Here is a 19,835-nt window from a genome sequence, read left to right on the forward strand (position 1 = left end):
GTTGTGTTTTCTACATCTTTCAGCTCTGACATACTATCCATGCACGTATTTTGTTTGTACACTGATAGCAATACCCAAATGCTGTTTTTAAGCTAAGAAGTGTCCCTTATATATAAAGCACTTTTAACTATAGAACCTTAACAGATATGAATACTCAGGTAAATGGAAAATTGAAAACAAGGGGTCTGATGTGGAATTGCAGATTGTAAGTAGTTTAAGAGCTCGTTTGATTTCAAATGGACATTCCAATACTAGTTTAATATTTTAAGACTTTCCTCCATTACCATGCAGTTGCCAAACAAAAAACAAAATGTGATTAGCAGGTGTCATCTGCGTCCGTTCCCGTATGGAAATTATAACACACACTCCTCTTGGCTTCTTTCCAGTTCCACAATTGCTAAAAGTCATTGAGGAAACACTTTTGTCTTATCTGTGTGAAACGGAGCTGGTACTATAGATTCAAGTCAGCACTACCAATCAGTTCAGCAGCTAAACAAAATTACAATCTCTTGGGGGTGGCAGGATTAAAGGATGCTTTTTCTTTAAGCTTTCTTGCTGTGCAAGCAGAGAATTTGGGTCTCAATGCTCCATACAGCAGAATACTCCACCAGCCTGTCTGCCACCAGCAAAAGAATATCTCTGAACTGCAGGGCTTGCTCACGTAAATGAGGTCATAGCAGTGCCCCAAGCTTACAGTAGAGCCAAAACTCAGAAGACAGCTTACTGAACAAAGGGGGGGGGAAACAGCACCAAGAACAGCTGGTTCCTCTAGGCTAATCAAGCTAGTTACCCAAAAATGCTACTTCATAAGAAACAGTTCGTTTTCTCCTCAGGGGCATCTTCCTTGCTTAACTATATATTATAGAGAAAAGGTGGCATGAAGTGAGTTCATAAGACTTACAAAAACTGTACCTATAGTTAAAATAACCACATTATACTAAAAGCAATCAGAAAGCTGTGCATGGGCTGGTTAATTATACAATGTCAAAATCACAGGTTAACAGACAATATCCAAGTAAATGACTACTCAATGTTTAATAATAATAATAATAATAATAATAATAATAATTTATACCCCACCCTCCCTGGCCAGGACCAGGCTCAGGGCAGCTAACATGTTAAACCACAACCAAACAATTGACTAAAATACAGCTTAAAATTAAAATCAGGATGAAATTAAATGGCAGCCCATGAATCACAACTATAGCGGTAGGGAACATCAAGTGTTCACCAGAGCCAGCTATCCATGCTGGTCCCATATGAGCCAATAAAAAGAGCCAAGGAGGTAACTTACATACAGGGTCCCATAGAAAGGGGTCCCATAAAAAAGAGGGGGGTCAGACTGGGCCCAGACCAAAGGCCAGGCGCAACAGCTGTGTCTTGCAGGCACTGTGGAAGGATGTCAAATCCCGCAGGGCCCTGGTCTCTTGCAACAGAGCGTTCCACCAGGCCGGGGCCAGGGCCGAAAAGGCCTTGGCCTTGGTTGAGGCCAGTCTAATCTCGTTGAGGCCTGGGACCTCCAAGGTATTATTGTTTGCGGACCATAAGGTCCTCCACAGGGCATACCAGGAGAGGTGGTCCCATAAGTACAAGGGTCCTAGGCCATATAGGGCTTTAAGGGTTAAAACCAGCACCTTAAACCTGACCCTGTACTCCACTGGGAGCCAGTGCAGCTGGTATAGCACTGGATGAATGTGGTCCAGCGGCAAGGACCCCGTAAGGAGCCTCGCCGCGGCATTCTGCTGCATTCTGTTTTGTTTTTAAACTAAACAAGAGCGATACATTTTTATCTACTGTCAAACGTTAAAAAGACTACAGTGATGGATAAATCGTATGTATAAGTGTAAGCGTATAATTATGATTTTATTCAATCAAGTTGCTTCTTCTCCACGATACTGTGAGTGAGAACTAAGAGTGAGTGCCTTATAGTGTGTCTTAAGTGTTACATCAGAACCAGGGCTGGCGATTTGCCACCCTCAGACGAACCCCAAGTGACAGTAACAAATCTTCACCGCAGCTCATGGTTTGTATGGAGTGAGACAAGCCACCGGGTTCAGTTGCAATGCCAAGCCTAACCACTGGCGGCAGCAGGGGAGGAGCGAGGCGGCTGCAATTTAACTGCATGTATTCACATACAGGGACGCAGGTGGCGCTGTGGGTTAAAGCCTCAGCGCCTAGGACTTGCCGATCGAAAGGTCGGCGGTTCGAATCCCTGCGGCGGGGTGCGCTCCCGCTGCTCGGTCCCAGCGCCTGCCAACCTAGCAGTTCGAAAGCACCTCCGGGTGCAAGTAGATAAATAGGGACCGCTTACCAGCGGGAAGGTAAACGGCGTTTCCGTGTGCGGCTCTGGCTCGCCAGAGCAGCGATGTCACGCTGGCCACGTGACCCGGAAGTGTCTCCGGACAGCACTGGCCCCTGGCCTCTTAAGTGAGATGGGCGCACAACCCCAGAGTCTGTCAAGACTGGCCCGTACGGGCAGGGGTACCTTTACCTTTACCTTATTCACATACAGTACACGCTCCTTCCTGCTTAGCTACAATTGGCTTAGCATTACATGCAAACCTGGCCAATGTGAAGCCTACTAGACCTTGTACAAGAAACGATGCTTCACTCTCCGGACCATCTCCCAAGAAGCATTCTGCACCCTCTCACAATTTTGCTCACTTAGAAGAAAAAGAGCAGTACAGCCCCAAACACGTAAAAATTAATCAGTGACCATTTCCCCACATATTTTTATATCGACGTATTGAGATTTATTAATGGAAATTAATGTGCAAACTTTACTTTAAAAATACAGCTAGAGTTATAAAAGAAAGCACCCAACCACATTATGGGGGGCACAACTGAACCCCCAAACCACAGGGTGGTATTCAGCTACTATGTTCTATCAGGACAAGGCATGCTGTTTGCACAATAGCATATCCTGTCCTCAATTCTGCTCCAGAGGGTTGCGGAAACCTCTACAGCAGATTTAGGGAGCAAGACTCAGCAGCTCAAGAAGACAGCCGTTATCCAGAATCCAAGAGTAAGGGGATCCATAAACCTTGCCCTTTAGGGGGAGCATACACCCATCCAGGACAGGTGGAAATCATTAATCCTCAGCCATCTGGTGATTCATTTGGAGAAACCTTTCTCAACCTTGGGTCCCTTAGTTGGACTACAAGTCCCATCATTCCTAGGAAGCATGGCCAGTGTAGTTCAAGGTCGAGAAAGGCTGATTTAGAGATTGAACCACTGCTCCTTGAGTTGATGAAAATGAAAAACAGACCTGGCTATCATCAGCATATTGATGGCACTACACTCCAAACAGCTGAATTATCTGTCACAGCAGCTGCATAGGGGGCAGGAATGAACCTAGCACTGCATCAAAGTCGAGGGGGGGGTGAGATCAGCAGTCACCCACTGCTACACTCTAGCATGTCACAGCAGGATTGGAAACAGTGACTACCCTCAAACTCCCATTCATCTCAGGCAATTGTCCAGGGAAAAGCAAAATTACACTCCCTCTGCCCATTTCTAGATAATAATCATTCAAGGCTGCTCCCCAAGTCAAACTCAACATTGTTCCAGAGGGTTCACCAACCTTCAGGAAGAGGCTTTTGGGTGGGGGTAGGAAAAAAATGAGGGACACGGGTGGCGCTGTGGGTAAAACCTCAACGCCTAGGGCTTGCCGATCGCATGGTCGGCGGTTCGAATCCCTGCGGTGGGGTGAGCTCCCGTCTTTCGGTCCCAGCTCCTGCCCACCTAGCAGTTCGAAAGCACCCCTAAGTGCAAGTAGATAAATAGGTACCGCTTTATAGCGGGAAAGTAAACGGCGTTTCCGTGTGCTGCGCTGGTGCTGGCTCGCCAGAGCAGCTTCGTCACGCTGGCCACGTGACCCGGAAGTGTCTCCGGACAGCGCTGGCCCCCGGCCTCTTAAGTGAGATGGGCGCACAACCCTAGAGTCGGACACGACTGGCCCGTACCGGCAGGGGTACCTTTACCTTTAGGAAAAAATGAAGTTCCCACTATGCACAAGCTTCCCACTCCCATAAAACTACCACTGAATACAAGGCAGCCATATGCACTCTGCACAATGTTATTTATTATGTTTTCTTTAGAATCATAAAAAAGTATCAAGCACTATTTTGACATACTTGTACAGACTTGTTTTGTGGCCAATTAGGGCAGGGTTAGGAAAGTCATGAAGGGGGAATTAATTACTTTGATGAGAAAGGAACCTCTCACAAGCTATTTATCCTCCCCTCTCAAATTCATTCAACAATTAACTTAAAGTAGATTCCTCAGTATAAATGGCACTACGAAAGAGGCAAAATACCTATCACTGTTATCTATTGATGGAGAAAAGGGTAAGGGAGCAATATTTAGTTATAACTTACATGCAGGCATCATTGGTAGTTTCCTTTTAAACAAAATCTTTTTTTTTATCAGCTCTCATTCCAATAGTTTTATTATCAAGTTAATTAATAGACTCCTAAGCTAATATCCAAATGCTAAGCAATTAATGGCACTGAACTATAAATGGCCCTGTCTATGCTTTTACAGCAAAATCTTATAAAGAAAATGTAATTCTATCACTTCAGTGATTTAACACAGGCTTTGTGAGGTTAATATTCTCAAGCAGTTACAGAATAAAGAACTGTTTTAATTAACCTTATGTGATTTAAATATTGGAAAACAGAGGTTGGAAACTTAAAACAACACTATATTAGCAACAATAAGGAAATATTTTCTGGATCAAACCCAAGCCACAGACACGATTTCTATAAACTTTAATTTAATTACCTTTCAAAAATTAACTTACACTTGAATATATTTTCAGTGCATTTTAAAGCTGAAATGCCTTTGCTAAGTATAACTTGATAAAGATTTTATAAATAAGTAAGTAAGTAACAGTTTCAATGTTATTTGCCTTCCAGTGGTAAATAAGCATTCAGACTGTAAAGGTGATGAAGAGCAATGTATCTCTAGATTACGGAAATTTTATCAAAAGACCAGGGATCCCTCATTTTCTGTCAGATACAATGTAAATATCTTGATGCACCCATGTATGAAATAAATACTGGACAAGCTTTCCCCTCTAATCTTCATAATTCCCACTTTATACATAATATCATATATACACAATACATTATTCTGCTAAAGTTGCAATCCTATACACTTCTACTTAAAGGTAAGCCCCATTGAATTCAATGGAACTTAGTTCCAGGTAAATTGTGCAGGACTGCAACCTGAGCATCTAATTCATTCTAAAGGGTGTCCAACCCAACCCAAACCTTCAAGCTTCACATTCACAATGGGAATGCAAGTACAAATCTCCACCCAAAACTTAAGTGAATGGGCAAGTCCTCCTTATGACTATTGGGGCTTATATATGCATGTAGAGCCACTGGCTTCTACAATCGCATAGAACTATGTGACTAGCTAAGGGACGCAGGTAGTGCTGTGGGCTAAACCACAGAGCCTAGGACTTGCCGATCAGAAGGTCGGTAGTTCGAATCCCCGTGACGGGGAGAGCTCCCGTTGCTCGGTCCCTGCTCCTGCCAACCTAGCAGTTCGAAAGCACGTCAAAGTGCGAATAGATAGGTACTGTTCTGGCGGGAAGGTAAACGGCATTTCCGTGCACTGCTCTGGTTCGCCAGAAGCGGCTTAGTCATGCTGGTCACATGACCCGGAAGCTGTACACCGGCTCCCTCGGCCAATAAAGCGAGATGAGCGCCGCAACCCCAGAGTCGGCCACGACTGGACCTAATGATCAGAGGTCCCTTTACCTTTACCTTATGTGACTAGCTGCATGTGGATGGGCATGTACACTTGAAAGCACATTCCACTAAAATCAATGTACCATAGACAAACTGCATCCACACTCAGTTGCACATTTGAATGTGTTTCTGAACGTGCATCCGATTTATGTGCATGGCTCCCAAATCTATGAAGTTTGAATACGGTAAGAATGGCAGTGAACATGGAACTCCTTAGCTGAATCAGGATGACTATAAACTCAAATGTGTGAAGAATCCTCGCCGTCTGGTGTCCTCTAGTCCCAATACAAATTGGTTACCTGCCCTTTAAACTGCAGTTTCCAAACTTGCTGAGTACTGAAAAGAAAGTAAGCCAAAGGTGATTTGACAAGGTGAAAATTATCATTAGGAATTTGTTTAATCCCACGAGATGTTCAATGTCTTTTGCTAAATATCAAAACTTGCTAACTGAAAAGAGAAGGGAAAGAAAGAAAGAAAGAAAGAAAGAAAGAAAGAAAGAAAGAAAGAAAGAAAGAAAAGGACAGGTCAGGTTGCTCTAACATTTGCTTTTATATACAACATTATCTTTTTTATGTTTGCTCTAAAATGCAGTCAGAGGTCAGTAACCTACACAGGAAACCTCAGCTGCTGAATGTGTTTTAGAAATCTTTAGGCAAACCAGTATTCATATAGTAAAAGCCTCCATCTGAGCTTCGGAATCTATGTTTATATACAGTAATATTACATTCCTTTTAATAGAATAACTCCAACCCCCAGTGAAACACTATACAAGTCTCTTCATAAGGAAGTTCCGCTGAGTTCAATGCTGTTTACTCACAGGTAAGTGTATATAAGACTACAGTCTAAACGTATTTATTTTATTATGCACAACAACTAAAAGCCAGAAAGGCTTGGTGTCCTGCAGCAGCCCACCAAACACCAAACAGAACTCTGCTTGTAGCTTACAGCTATACATACGTAAAAAATAAAATCAAAAGGGCAGTAGGTTAAGCAGTTTTATAATAGCTTCCAATTGTAGGCCACTGCATGCAACGCCCAATGCACTCTGCGACAAGTCTGACCTAATTCTAGCCTGAGCAGCACAGTGAAAATGCAGTTGCTGCTTCAGGAAAGTCTAGAAAGTTACTGTTGTTTTAAAACATATTATTCAAAAACACCTGATAGTGCAACAATTCCCTAAGATAATCTGCAAATAATTAGAATAATACGACCATGAAGTTATTATTATTACTTCCAATTCGCTTTTTATTATTTTAATGAAAACAGACTTGCTAGCTGAACGTTTTGGTCATTGTTCATTCCCCGAGTTGGCAAGGCTCATTTAATAAGTGCAAGAAACCAAGCCTTTGGTGTCACAGGTCCAGGATTAATGCAGGCACCTTCTGTTTCAACTTCTAAATGCCAGCTGAAAACTTTCATATTCCATGAGGCCTATGCAGACAATGAAGAATACAATACAGGCGGAAATCATTTTGCGTGCAGTTCAAGCCTACGAGAAAAACATCTGCAATTTTCAAAATAAAAAAAAAAAGAATTTTTTTTTATAGCCACTTAGTGGTGGCTATAACTTGAAAATCACCATTAATTTTTCAAATTGGGAATTGGGAAATGTATGATCCAAGTTTGTATCTTGTGTTTTAAGTAAACAAAATGTGCGTTTTCCATGTACACGATCTTGAGATCCTTGGAAGATAAAAGGTGCTAAATAAATGTAATAAATGTAATAAATAAATAAATAAATACTGTATACTATTGATGTTCCCCTGGTGAATTTAAACAAACCACAGATGCACATTCAATTGTTTTCATATACAAAACTAGCAAGTTTGGACACATTCAGCCATTTGGATAAGTGTTCAAACCTCCCCTCTAAACTTTATATATTTGAAACTCCAATGTGAGAGGGGAAAAACATTTTGTTCCTCTACGTGGAATATTCACATTTACTCATCCATGTATTCGGGTACAGCTTTTAATTGAGCAGCACAAGCATACGACCCACTTTCTGGAATTTATGGCTGCAAAAATGGGTTTGAAAACAGGTAGGAAATGCATAGTAGTGGATAGCACTGGATTGACCTCTCTGCCACCTTACCCCACCACCTCTCCAGCAACACAACCGGATGGAGGTCAGGTGAGCAGTCCTACCATAACTTTACAGAAATTCTTTTAAGAAGAAAGAACAATAAAACTTTGTAGCTTCCTTAGAAAATAGGGAGGACACTGAAATGACTTCTTTTATTAAGTTTTAATGCTATTCTTATTTAAACAAAACATTTTTGCAACAGTGCCTGTCGTTTCACCTACCAATTAAATGACACCACACACACAAGTTCTACAAAGCCATTAGGGGAACCTGAAATTCAGCAGCTCAGTTTTGCTAGAATGCAAAAGGATACTGACTGAATTCATTTCGGTTTCACTTTTCCTGTCTGATTGCTTCTTTTTCCAGACTGTCCTTAAGCTGTGGTTACTCCTGGGACTATATTGGAATATAGCCTACCATCATAGCTACCTGAACTAAGAACAACAAAATCTCTCCACTACAACGTACTTCTTGTTTGTAAGCCTAAAGTGCATAGCACTCTGAGCCACCTTTTCACCTCTCCTGAACTTAAGTTATTTTATAAATAAAACCCACTTTTTTATTTGGACATGAACACATAAATGCTGTCTTGTTCCTATTACCATCCATTAAAATAAATGTTTGGTTTGGATAGCATAACTGGATATAACCACAGAATAGTAGCTAGATGGAATATTCCCATTTTAGCACCTCTAACCTGCAACACAGAGTTGAGACTGCAATTCCATACACACCTGCAATTCAATAGCACTTTCCTAGGAGTATCCTTCAATTTCCACAAGTTCCATGTGAGTGTCTACTGTGTCAAGTCAGCAGTATATAAACTTTTTAACTGCTAAATAATAAACCCTAAAATACACTGAAATATGCATACTTCAGATAATATCAGCTTTTGCTATCTGAGATTAAAAATCTCACTCCACCTTGCATGCTAGTCCCTCCCACAAATTTGTGATACACACAACTCCAGCTGTTGATAATGCATACTCTATTAATTTGTAAACATTGCGCTCCCCCTCCACAACTTGAACAGACTAAGATAAGTTTTCAAAAGCCAAAATCACTGCATTTTACAGAACAGAATGCACATACATGATCACTTGGGGAGGGTGGGATATAAATAAATTATTATTATTATTATTATTATTATTATTATTATTATTAAATTGTTCTCAGTCAGAGGCTCTCAGCTGGTGGATCACAGCAAGCTGACATAAGCAATTTCTGCCAGCTGTGACTCATTTAAGTTTACCGTGTGAGAAGTAGAAAAGAGTCATCTGCTTATGACTTGTTGTAGCTCAGGCACATCCAACAGGTAGATCGTGCTCTACCGTAAGATCACTGGACATCCGTGGTAGATCACTGGTAGATCAGTGGCTCCCCACAAAGAAGCTGAACAACTTTGGCTCCCCTAAAAGAAGCTCAACATTTTTGCCCTGCACCCCCAAAAATGGGACGACTTCCTTCCTCCCTAAAAAAAGCTCAGCAACTGTGACCTGAACCCCAAAAAACAGGGCTTTCCTTCCTATAAAATGCTCAACAACTTTGACCTGAACCCCCCAAAAGGGGGTAGATCACTGCCAGTTTTTAACTCTGTGAGTAGATCGCAGTCTCTTTGGGAATTGGCCACCCCTGTTGTAGCTGATTTGTTTTCTACAAACAATCCTGATCTATCTATGGAACTCTATAGCGGCAACAGAACTGGCTGAATATGTGATGCTTGCTAAATATTTTATTTCATCAGACATTTTAAGCAAGGTTTGTAGTAGTAGTAATAGTAGTAGTAGTAGTAGAATGAACCTTCTATATATAACTTGTAGAAAGGTGGAGAAAATAACAGAATATATTCTGCCAATCCTATCTCAAAATAAGAGAGGCCCAAGAAGCTTGATTTTAATCCTGGAATATCTTACTCCTGCTAAAAATCAAGGCAAATCAGATGCTACAATTTAAAATGGAGACAGCTGGAAAAACTGGGTTAAGTTATTAAAATAGTAGCTCAAATATGTCAATCTCTTACATAACATTTTGAAAATGCGTCAATATGAGATCAAGAGTTGGGCTTACCTGCTGTGTCTGGTACCTCTGTTGGGCCTGGGACAGATACTGGGCCTGGGATGGCAGATGCTGAGGTTGTGGCTGCTGGTTGTAATATGGCTGTTGGCAGTAACCGCTTACACCTTGCGGACCATACTGAGGAGGCATCTGTTAGGGGACGGGAAACCAAACTCTTATAAATTGAGGAAATAAATAAAATTTAAATGTGCCCTCCTAATCCCATTTATACTGACAGAATGCTAACAGAGTTCAAATAATTCTTAAAACACCCAAATACAGTGATGGGAATGTCTGTTTCAATGTGACTTCCAAATAAACAAGCCATTCTAGGAAGTGGGGAGAGGCAGAGAGAAAGAATTAACTCTAAGTGCTAAAGCACGGCTGTCCTTTACTACAACCATAACTCTTTTTCAATCACCTGCTGTTCAATTTCTTCTCCAGCAATGGTTTCACAAAATCAGATTCTTCTATCTGGAACATCCAAACAACCAATTATCAATGTTTGCCAATAGAGCTCATAATTTGAGCAGTCCATAATCTTTACACAGTAAGGCTCAGGGTGAATTCTATGGGCCTACAAGACTAAGATCTTCTTAACTTTGATAAAGGAACTGGATCAGGCTCCAGAAAATATTTGTCCACCCCTCTCCCTGTTCTGAAGCCTTTGCCTGCATCTTTGTATAGTCAGGAGGGCACTGGAGTGAGTAAGGGATAGACTGGCTTCTACAGAGCAGACATTGCTTGCTAGCAAACAAAACATGCATTCTAGAAGGAACTAAGTGACCAGAATGGAAAGGAAAGGAAAGGAAAGGAAAATATCTAGTAAATGTTGGAACTTGTTAGTGGTTGTATTTATCTTCCTCTTCGCCACCTAGTTTCTGCTATGAAATCATAGCAGTGCTGGGGGCACTGTTATACAGTGGTTCCACTCCTTCCTCCTGGGCCGTGTTCAGAAAGTGGTGGTGGGGATGAGTGTTCAGACCCCTGGGCTCTCACTTGTGGGGTGCCTCAGGGTTCTGTCCTCTCCCCCATGCTTTTCAACATCTACATGCAACTGCTGGGAGAGATCATCAGGGGGTTTGGGCTGGGTGTTCATCAATATGCGGATGATACCCAGCTCTACCTCTCTTTCACATCAGAACCATGAAGGCAGTGAAGGTCCTGTGTGAGTGCCTGGAGGCAGTTGGAGGATGGATGGCGGCTAACAGATTGAGGTTGAATCCTGACAAGACAGAAGTACTGTTTTGGGGGGACAGGAGGCGGGCTGGTGTGGAGGACTCCCTGGTCCTGAATGGGGTAACTGTGCCCTTGAAGGACTAAGTGTGCAGCCTGGGAGTCATTTTGGACTCACAGCTGTCCATGGAGGCGCAGGTCAATTCTGTGTCCAGGGCAGGTGTTTATCAGCTCCATCTGGTAAGCAGGCTGAGACCCTACCTGCCTGCGGACTGTCTCGCCAGAATGGTGCATGCTCTAGTTATCTCCCACTTGGACTACTGCCATGCACTCTATGTGGGGCTACCTTTGAAGGTGACCCAGAAACTACAACTAATCCAGAATGGGGCCGCTAGACTGGTGACTGGCAGCGGCTGCCGAGATCACCTAACACCGGTCTTGAAAGACCTACATTGGCTCCCAGTACGTTTCCAAGCACAATTCAAAGTGTTGATGCTGACCCTTAAAGCCCTAAACGGCCTCGGTCCAGTATACCTGAAGGAGCGTCTCCACCTCCATCGTTCTGCCCGGACACTGAGGTCCAGCGCCGAGAGCCTTCTGGCAGTTCCCTTGCTGCAAGAAGCCAAGTTACAGGGAACCAGGCAGAGGGTCTTCTCGGTAGTGGCACCCGCCCTGTAGAACGCCCTCCCACCAGATGTCAAAGAGAAAAACAACTACCAGATTTTTAGAAGACATCTGAAGGCAGCCCTGTTTAGGGAAGCTTTTAACGTTTAATAGACGATTGTATTTTAATATTTTGTTGGAAGCCACCCAGAGTGGCTGGGGAAACCCTGCCAGATGGACGGGGTAGAAATAATAAATTTATTATTATTATTATTATTATTATTATTATTATTATTATTATTATTATTATTTGCTTAACCTGCAATCCCACAAAGTTGTAGGACCAGAATGTTTAGTCGAAAAACATTTATACTTTTTATCAATCAATCAGTTTTTCAAGTGACTTAAAGGGTACCCCTGATTAATAAGGCAGCTGACTTTATATTATTTTTAAGTCTTACTGATTTCTGAAATACAAGTGTTTAACATTTGTAGCTTTTATACCACCACTAACATGCATGTGGCATGGTTAACTAGCAGTTAAGGAAGTTATAAAAGATAAGAAGACTTTAAAGAGAAGAAAGCTTGCATAAATGGGGAAAAGGGGGAAGTGATTCAATCATCAAGACAGTAAAAGGTGTGAAAAGTTTAGGAAGATATCAGAGCAACTGAATAAGTCTTTGTATACTTTCTGCTAAAGATGTCAGGACACATACCAGGCCTCAATCATTTATTTTGGGGAGGATATATAGAAAATTAATTCTAAATGTGATATTAACTTAATCCAGAAATGAGATATTCAGATTTGTGTGTGTGTCATATTACTCAGGAGGGTGAAAATCCTATTAGTGAAGAGTTCCAAAACAGCTCTCAAACTGGATAAAAGGACAATAAAATGAGAAATGGGAATCAGTATATATAAATGTAAAATGATGCACATTGAAGTATATTCCAGCCTCATATATATGCTGAGGAGATACCAATTGTCAGTGGCTTTCCATGAGAGAGATTTTTCGGTTGTAGTGGATAACTCAATGAAAAGACCAATTCAACATGTGGCAGCAGCAAAAAGGCAAATTCTGTGTTAGATATAGTTAGTTAAGGGTCTTATGCATGTTTCATTACTGCAAAGTATGCAATAGCTTTCCCTGTTCCATTTTCCCTTTCCTACCCCACAAAAAATCGGAGATTGGCCAATAGTTATATTTAAAATAAATGCAAACATTAGTTTCAGTAAACCCACTGTTACCCCCTGAAGTCTGGTCATAGGTTGCAAAATTTATTGTGTGTGGTAAAACTTCATCATATACACACAGTTTGTAAGATGTAATCACCTCTATCACATGTGAATAACCTCTGGATAACCACATGCAGTCCTCTACTTCCAAGACAGAAGACAGAGAAAGGAAGAATAAATGGATGATGAATGAATGAAGGGTACAGAGGTTTGGGAGAGAGAGAAAAGAGATGGTGGAAGGGAGGACAGAGGCAGAGGAGTGTCTGACCCACTTTGTTCTGACCACCACTCTATTGTTCGCGACTACTTTCTGTCAAGGAAATGTGATCCTAAAAGGTTGTTCAGACCCTGACCTATAAGATTTGAATTATTTAACTAAATCCACGACTTAATTATTAGATGCATTTGTAATAAAATATGCATAAACATGCAAGTACTGTTTAGACACATACAAAATGAAATGTTCAAGATATGACAACTACATAATGTGAAATGTTGCCAAATCAACGTAAATGTTGCATTTGCAAACTATTCAGCTGTGCAACAAACACAATATACTAGTATCATTTTTGCAGATATCTGTAATGTGGAACAGCAGTTTCATTTTTGTGTCATCATATTTTTGATGTACTGAGATTTTGAATAAGTTCGCTAGTCTTCACAGTGAGAGCCAAATAAATAAGTCTACTACAACAAAGCAGTCAATCATTTCTAAGAAAATGTAATCTCCCCTTCCATGAAAACACAACACGATTTCATTGTCATGAATTGATAAAAACTGTCTGCCACAAACACTAGATGTCATTATAAACTGTTTCCTTTTCTGATGGAAATAAACCTAATACACGTTCATGTGCGCAAACACAAATATATCTATGTTTAAAATATGGCTGATTCCAGTTGAGCTCAAAAATTGAGCTTCCTCTTTAGAATATATAATTAATTCTATCCTGCACTTTTGATCCTCCCAAAACTGATAAGCAAGCAGGGAGAATTGTTCTGATACACAGTAATGTTTACTCTTTTCTTTACCCAATAGTCTGAAGCTTGCAAAGTTACTTTGAACTGCAACCTTCAATATGGTAGACTCTCATATATAAATCAACTCTCCTCATATGAACCAACCTAGACCCTGCAATCATCATCTGAGGCCCTTCTTCAGTGCCTCCTCCACAAGAGGTCTAGAGGGTGGAAACACAAGAATGGGCCTTTTCTGCAGTGGCTCCCTGCTTGTGGATCGTTCTCCCCAGGTAACCTGGCATCATCACTACATATCTTTAGGCGCCAGACAAAAACATTCCTCTTCTCCAGGCCTTTGGCTAATTGAACAATCTATGGCCTTTTAAACTGGGGGTGGGGGTGGGGAGATTGTTTTTGTTTGTTACTATGCTATGTATTTTTGTGTTTTTATATTGTAAACCGCCCTGTGATCTTTTGGCGAAGGGCAGTACAGAAAATTAATTAATTAATGACAACCAATCAATAGTTATTAACAAATACCCTGTCTTGCAATTAAAACAATCATCAAGATGGCTTACAAATCTTCAGTTAAAACAGCACAAACAAATTGTACTTAATGAAAAATGGAAGCCTTCTCTCCATTGGAGGGGAAGCTGTTTAATAGCATGGTTAAGGAAAGAGGAGTGGGTGGCTCATTTAATAAAAAAAGAAATCAGATAAAATGCCTTTGCAGTGGGGGCAGTCCCTGCAAATGCCATTATTATTATTATTATTATTATTATTATTATTATTATTATTATTAACTTGCATACTGAATATTCCACCTGTAACTCCAGTTCTATTAAGACCAGAAGGCTGGTGCTCTGCTTCCTATTCCCTCTAAAAGGGTGACACTGGTAAAGGGCCTGAGGTACAGCCTTCTCAGGCTTAGGCAAAAAAAGGAACATATATTCCACCAGGTTTTTATTAAACAATAATAATGATTATTCAGTGTTATTCTGACTGTTGCTATTTATGTCTGGTTTGGTTTTATTCTGTGGGTTTAGAACTGCTAATTATTCCCCTTTTTTAGCTGGTCTGGGCTTCTAAATGGAAATAAGAAGTGAGGTCAACAGTTTATGAATAAATAAAATAAACTGCAAATAAACTGCAATTTTATTTATCTTTGAATAGTTTTGTTTGTTTTCTCTCTCTATCCCCACTGCATGCACTTTTTTAACTGCTAGAAACTGTTGCGCTCAGATGCTTGAGAGGTGGTCTAGAGAAGGCATTAAGAGACTGAGCTATAAATCAGGAAGTTCCCAGTTTGAATTTTGACTCTGCTTGAACATATTGCTGGCATCTCCCCATCTGCCTCGTGTAGTCTGATTTGCGTTGTAAAAATAACAAAGTAGTGTACAAAATAAAGCCAATGCACTTAAAGAACAGATATCCCACACAGTCATTACTAAGGATCAGTGCCTGGGGATGTCCGTATGAACAGGTAATAAAATAATAGTGATCTGCATTACAATATTGTTGTAAGGATTGCAACAAGATACTGAACGTGACATACTTTCAACATTTGAAAGCTCTCTATTATTCGGCTATTTGTCTATCTCACTTCAACAGTTATTATTAATAAGATCTTATTTAATATTACCAATATCTATATAGTACTCTGTCTTCATTTTCTTAAAATAATGTGAACAGAAAAAATGACACTATATCTAATAAAGCAGCTAGCTAATATTAGACTATTTATTCTCTTTAAAAGCTATATCTAGCCCCACAGGTACTACTTCAATAAAAGTAATCTATAAATCTATTATTATTCTCTTCAGAAAACAGCAATTAAGGCCCAATAAAGAGCATTTCCTGAGGATGAATGACAAATTGCCCTTAGTTACTTACAGTCATTGGTTATCAAGTCCTCCCAGATGTTTATTGAATCTAATAAAGTTACCTGCATCTTCATTATTATTACATTAAAAACATTTCTCCTTAGAAACTGAATGCTTTTCTGGGTCAAAATAAGATTTAGGTATAGATTTAAATTAAAGAACCTGGAGGAATGATCTTATGTGTTTTCTAATTTTTATTTAATTTTCTACAACGGAATCCTAAAAAACACTCTTAATTAAGAGGCTTAGTTGGGAGGCTATAACTATTTTTGTGAGGGGAAAAGGTTTGCAATTAATCCAGGAATTAATACATACTTCCACTCCCCCTCCCCCCCTACTGATGGGAAATAAACTATTAATTCTCCTATCTGGATTTTTTTTCTGGAACTTGATCTGGCACTTCTGATATTTTCTACACATAATGGTAGAAGCAGCAGGTATCAATCAGCTGAGAAGGAATATGGCAGCACTAAATTCTGCTGCTTCCAGTAATACAGTGGTACCTCGGGTTACAGATGCTTCAGGTTACAGACTCCACTAACGGAGAAATAGTACCTCGGGTTAAGAACTTTGCTTCAGGATGAGAACAGAAATTGTGCTCCGGCGGCACAGCAGCAGCAGGAGGCCCCATTAGCTAAAGTGGTACCTCAGGTTAAGAACAGTTTCAGGTTAAGAACGGACCTCCAGAACGAATTAGGCTTAGGGTTCAGACATAGCACACTCTAGAACGAATTAAGTTCTTAACCTGAGGTACCACTGTACAGGCATCTATGCAGCTATGAACATGGGAAGCTGCCTTATAATCTGTCAGACCATTGGTCTACCTAGCTCAGAACTGTCCACATTGATTAGCAATGGCTCTCTAGGGTTTGAGGCAGCAGACATTTCCAGCCCCACCTGGAGATGCCTGGAATCAAACCTGGGACCTTCTGAAAGCAGTCCCCCCCCCCAACCTCCCCCAGTTAGCGTTGAATGTTAGAAGTACTGTATCTGGCAAAGAATGCCAGCTCTCTCTAGGATTGAAACAGGTAATATGCTGCATCAAATATTCTTCACAAACACTTCCTGGTTAAGGTCACAACAAGAATGCAAAAATTACTTTTAACATTTTTGAGAAACTTCAAAATACTGAGAACTGAAACAAGTAATTCAAATGGCAACTCTGTGAAAAATAATTTTAGAATTGCATATTTTGATTCCATTTAGCAAACACCCCCATCCCAGAATAGTTCTGTCCAAATAGGCAAATACAATACAGGGAAGTTTGTAATATGAAAACAGCACACATTGTAAGCTTCAAAGCTTGAAAGTAGAAAGCTGTAGAGAGACTTTCTCTTCTTTCACCTTAACTCTCTTCCCATCCTGCAAGTCCCTTTGCCAGAAATCACTTCATTGCTCTACACACAGAATTCAAATGTCGGGACAGAGGGGACCATAAACGCATTTGATACAAAAGATGAACGCACACTGGACTTTTTAAAAATGTGACAAATAACCGTGGGGCTTTTTTCACTTACAAAGCAACAATGTAATGAATTTAAATTATCTAGTTTGAGGACTAGCAATATAAACATAGTATATGTGGGAAAAACAGTGTCTACTTTTTGTTTAGTAACTTGGTAAAATTATAAATATTCTTTTCATCCATGCATCTATGTAGCACAGGGCCCTCCCCATTCAGCATGTTGCTCATCTTGTTTGTGGTTCTTCTTTTTAATACATGCATTGGCTAAGCACTTGGAATATGCACTTGCACTCAAAATAAAAGGTTTCATTCTCAATTACAGCCAGTGTTGAACTATCTTATAAGTGTACACAAAAATTAACACTCAAGTGTATAATTGTAGTTTTATGCTCAACTGCCCAATTATGCACTTTAAAGCACGTTCAAAGGAGCCATTGAGGGCATTCAATACCTCAGATCCATAAAGTCTACAGAGTACCTTCTAACAAGACAGCTGCATAAAGAGGAATATTCCAAGCTATAAAACAAACAAAATGCTAAAGTTTCATTCAAACAAACATGAAACTGAAGGAAAGGAGATTTCATAATGCCAGCAAGTAAGGAACTAGATCTGCAGGAGTTTGTGAGATGTCTCTTTAACAATAACAAAACTATTATTATTATTATTATTATTATTATTATTATTATTATTATTCCCCACCCACCTGGCTGGGTTTCCCCAGCCACTCTGGGTGGCTTACAGCACGTAAAAATTGTAAAACATTAGAAAATTCCCAATGCAGGGTGGCCTTCAGATGACTTTCACCCCAGCACCTAAAAAGCTAAGGTACAATATAGATTTCCTGTGCATAAAGGGCTCCTTCTGTGAATAGAATGCACTGCCTTGGCTAACACATAATTTCTCCAAATATTTATAGAGGTCATCATCATCATTTAGAATCACTATTACTTCCAACATTAGCAACATACCAGACCTTTCAAATTACCTATTTCCTATAATTTATGCAGTGTTCCTAAACACCGGAAACACAGTGAGACAGTGTCAATATGTTTTAGAAGTGATACCTTGAAATATATTACATTTCCACAGGATGAAAATACCACTTAAAGAACTTCCCCCTAGGAAAACCTCCATACCAGCTGATCTGTGTTAGGTTTCTGAGCAAAGATTCAGACAACTTAAAGAAAGATGCTATTGCCTCACTAAATCTGGGCATGAGGCCTGAAGGTAGTGGGATCAGGGAGCTCATGGAACGTCAATGAATTGGCTGTGCCTATGTGCCCACAAAGTCCTGACCTTGCTGCCATCCTGCCCCATGCTAGTACAGTGGTACCTCGGGTTACATACGCTTCAGGTTACATACGCTTCAGGTTACAGACTCCACTAACCCAGAAATAGTACCTCAGGTTAAGAACTTTGCTTCAGAATGAGAACAGAAATCGTGCTCCGGCAGTGCGGCGTCAGCAGGAGGCCCCATTAGCTAAAGTGGTGCTTCAGGTTAAGAACAGTTTCAGGTTAAGAACAGACCTCTGGAACGAATTACGTACTTAACCCGAGGTACCACTGTAAGGAGTAGTAATGCTGCTGTCAGGATGACAGCAACAGGTCACACTGCCCCACCACTAACCACTACTGGTCACTTTTGAAGATTAGCAGAAAAGTAATGATGGAGCCAATCTGTCCAACAAGGAACCTGGAAACAGCAACCCGGACCACCAAATCAGCCAATCTCAGCCCTTCTCTAGCTGCCCAAATCCCATGTTCTTCACTGGGAAAGTCTTCAGGACCTGTGCCACATGTGAGAACAGGTGATCTGCTAGGAAAGTGTCCAGGTCCTGTAAAATCTGTATCCAACCAATTGCATTGCCTTAACTTGGGTGACCAGACTGAAACTTGGCACAGTCCAGCATGAATCCTTGCCATCAATGACCACTGCCTGTTTGCTCTTGTGCTTGTCCTGACCCCACTCCTGGTGAACTCTGCCCAGCCAATACAGGACAGCTTGTGACTGACATTTCCCACAACCAAATCATGCAATATACAAATTTATTTCTTTATTTAAAGCATTTGTATGCCTTCCCATAACATAAAGTTCTCTGCGTGACTTGCAGAAATCATAAAGCATACATACTAGCCTTTATCAGCTTTAAGAGACCAGGGGCAACAGTTTCATGAAGTTTCAGATCCCAGCACATCCCTCAGAATATGACAATAGCCAATATTATATACAGTGGTACCTCATTTTACAAACACCTCGGGTTACAAACACTTCGGGTTACAGACTCAGCTAACCTGGAAGTAGTACCGCAGGGCAAGAACTTTACCTCAGGATGAGAACAGAAATCGCACGGCAGCGGGCGGCCCCATTAGCTAAAGTGGTTACTCAGGTTAAGAACAGTTTCAGGTTAAGAATGGACCTCCAGAACAAATTAGGTTTAGGGTTCAGACATAACACACTCAACTGTGGTCAATGAAAAATGGAAGTAAAGGCGTCTGATCTCCACCACGAAGCTGCACCAGAGAAAATGGAACTGGGTGAGATCAAGCTCCACTGTGGCTCATTTCAACAACAATATACAGTGCTCTTTTACACTATGGAGGTAAATA

The 19,835-nt window shown here is 40.7% G+C and overlaps 1 protein-coding gene across 13 annotated transcripts in view; it reads right to left on the minus strand.

The window, feature by feature from the left end:
- Positions 1 to 19,835, minus strand: part of ARID1B (AT-rich interaction domain 1B) — a 365,703-nt gene that overhangs the window by 270,773 nt on the left and 75,095 nt on the right. For all 13 annotated transcript variants that reach the window (XM_079971468.1, XM_079971467.1, XM_079971476.1 and 10 more), the window contains one exon: positions 9,916 to 10,053. In XM_079971468.1, coding sequence (XP_079827594.1) covers positions 9,916 to 10,053 — 138 coding nt within the window. The remainder of the gene's footprint in view (positions 1 to 9,915; positions 10,054 to 19,835) is intronic.

This window comes from Podarcis cretensis (genome assembly GCF_951804945.1).
Source record: "Podarcis cretensis genome assembly, chromosome: 3".
Lineage (NCBI taxonomy): Eukaryota > Metazoa > Chordata > Lepidosauria > Squamata > Lacertidae > Podarcis > Podarcis cretensis.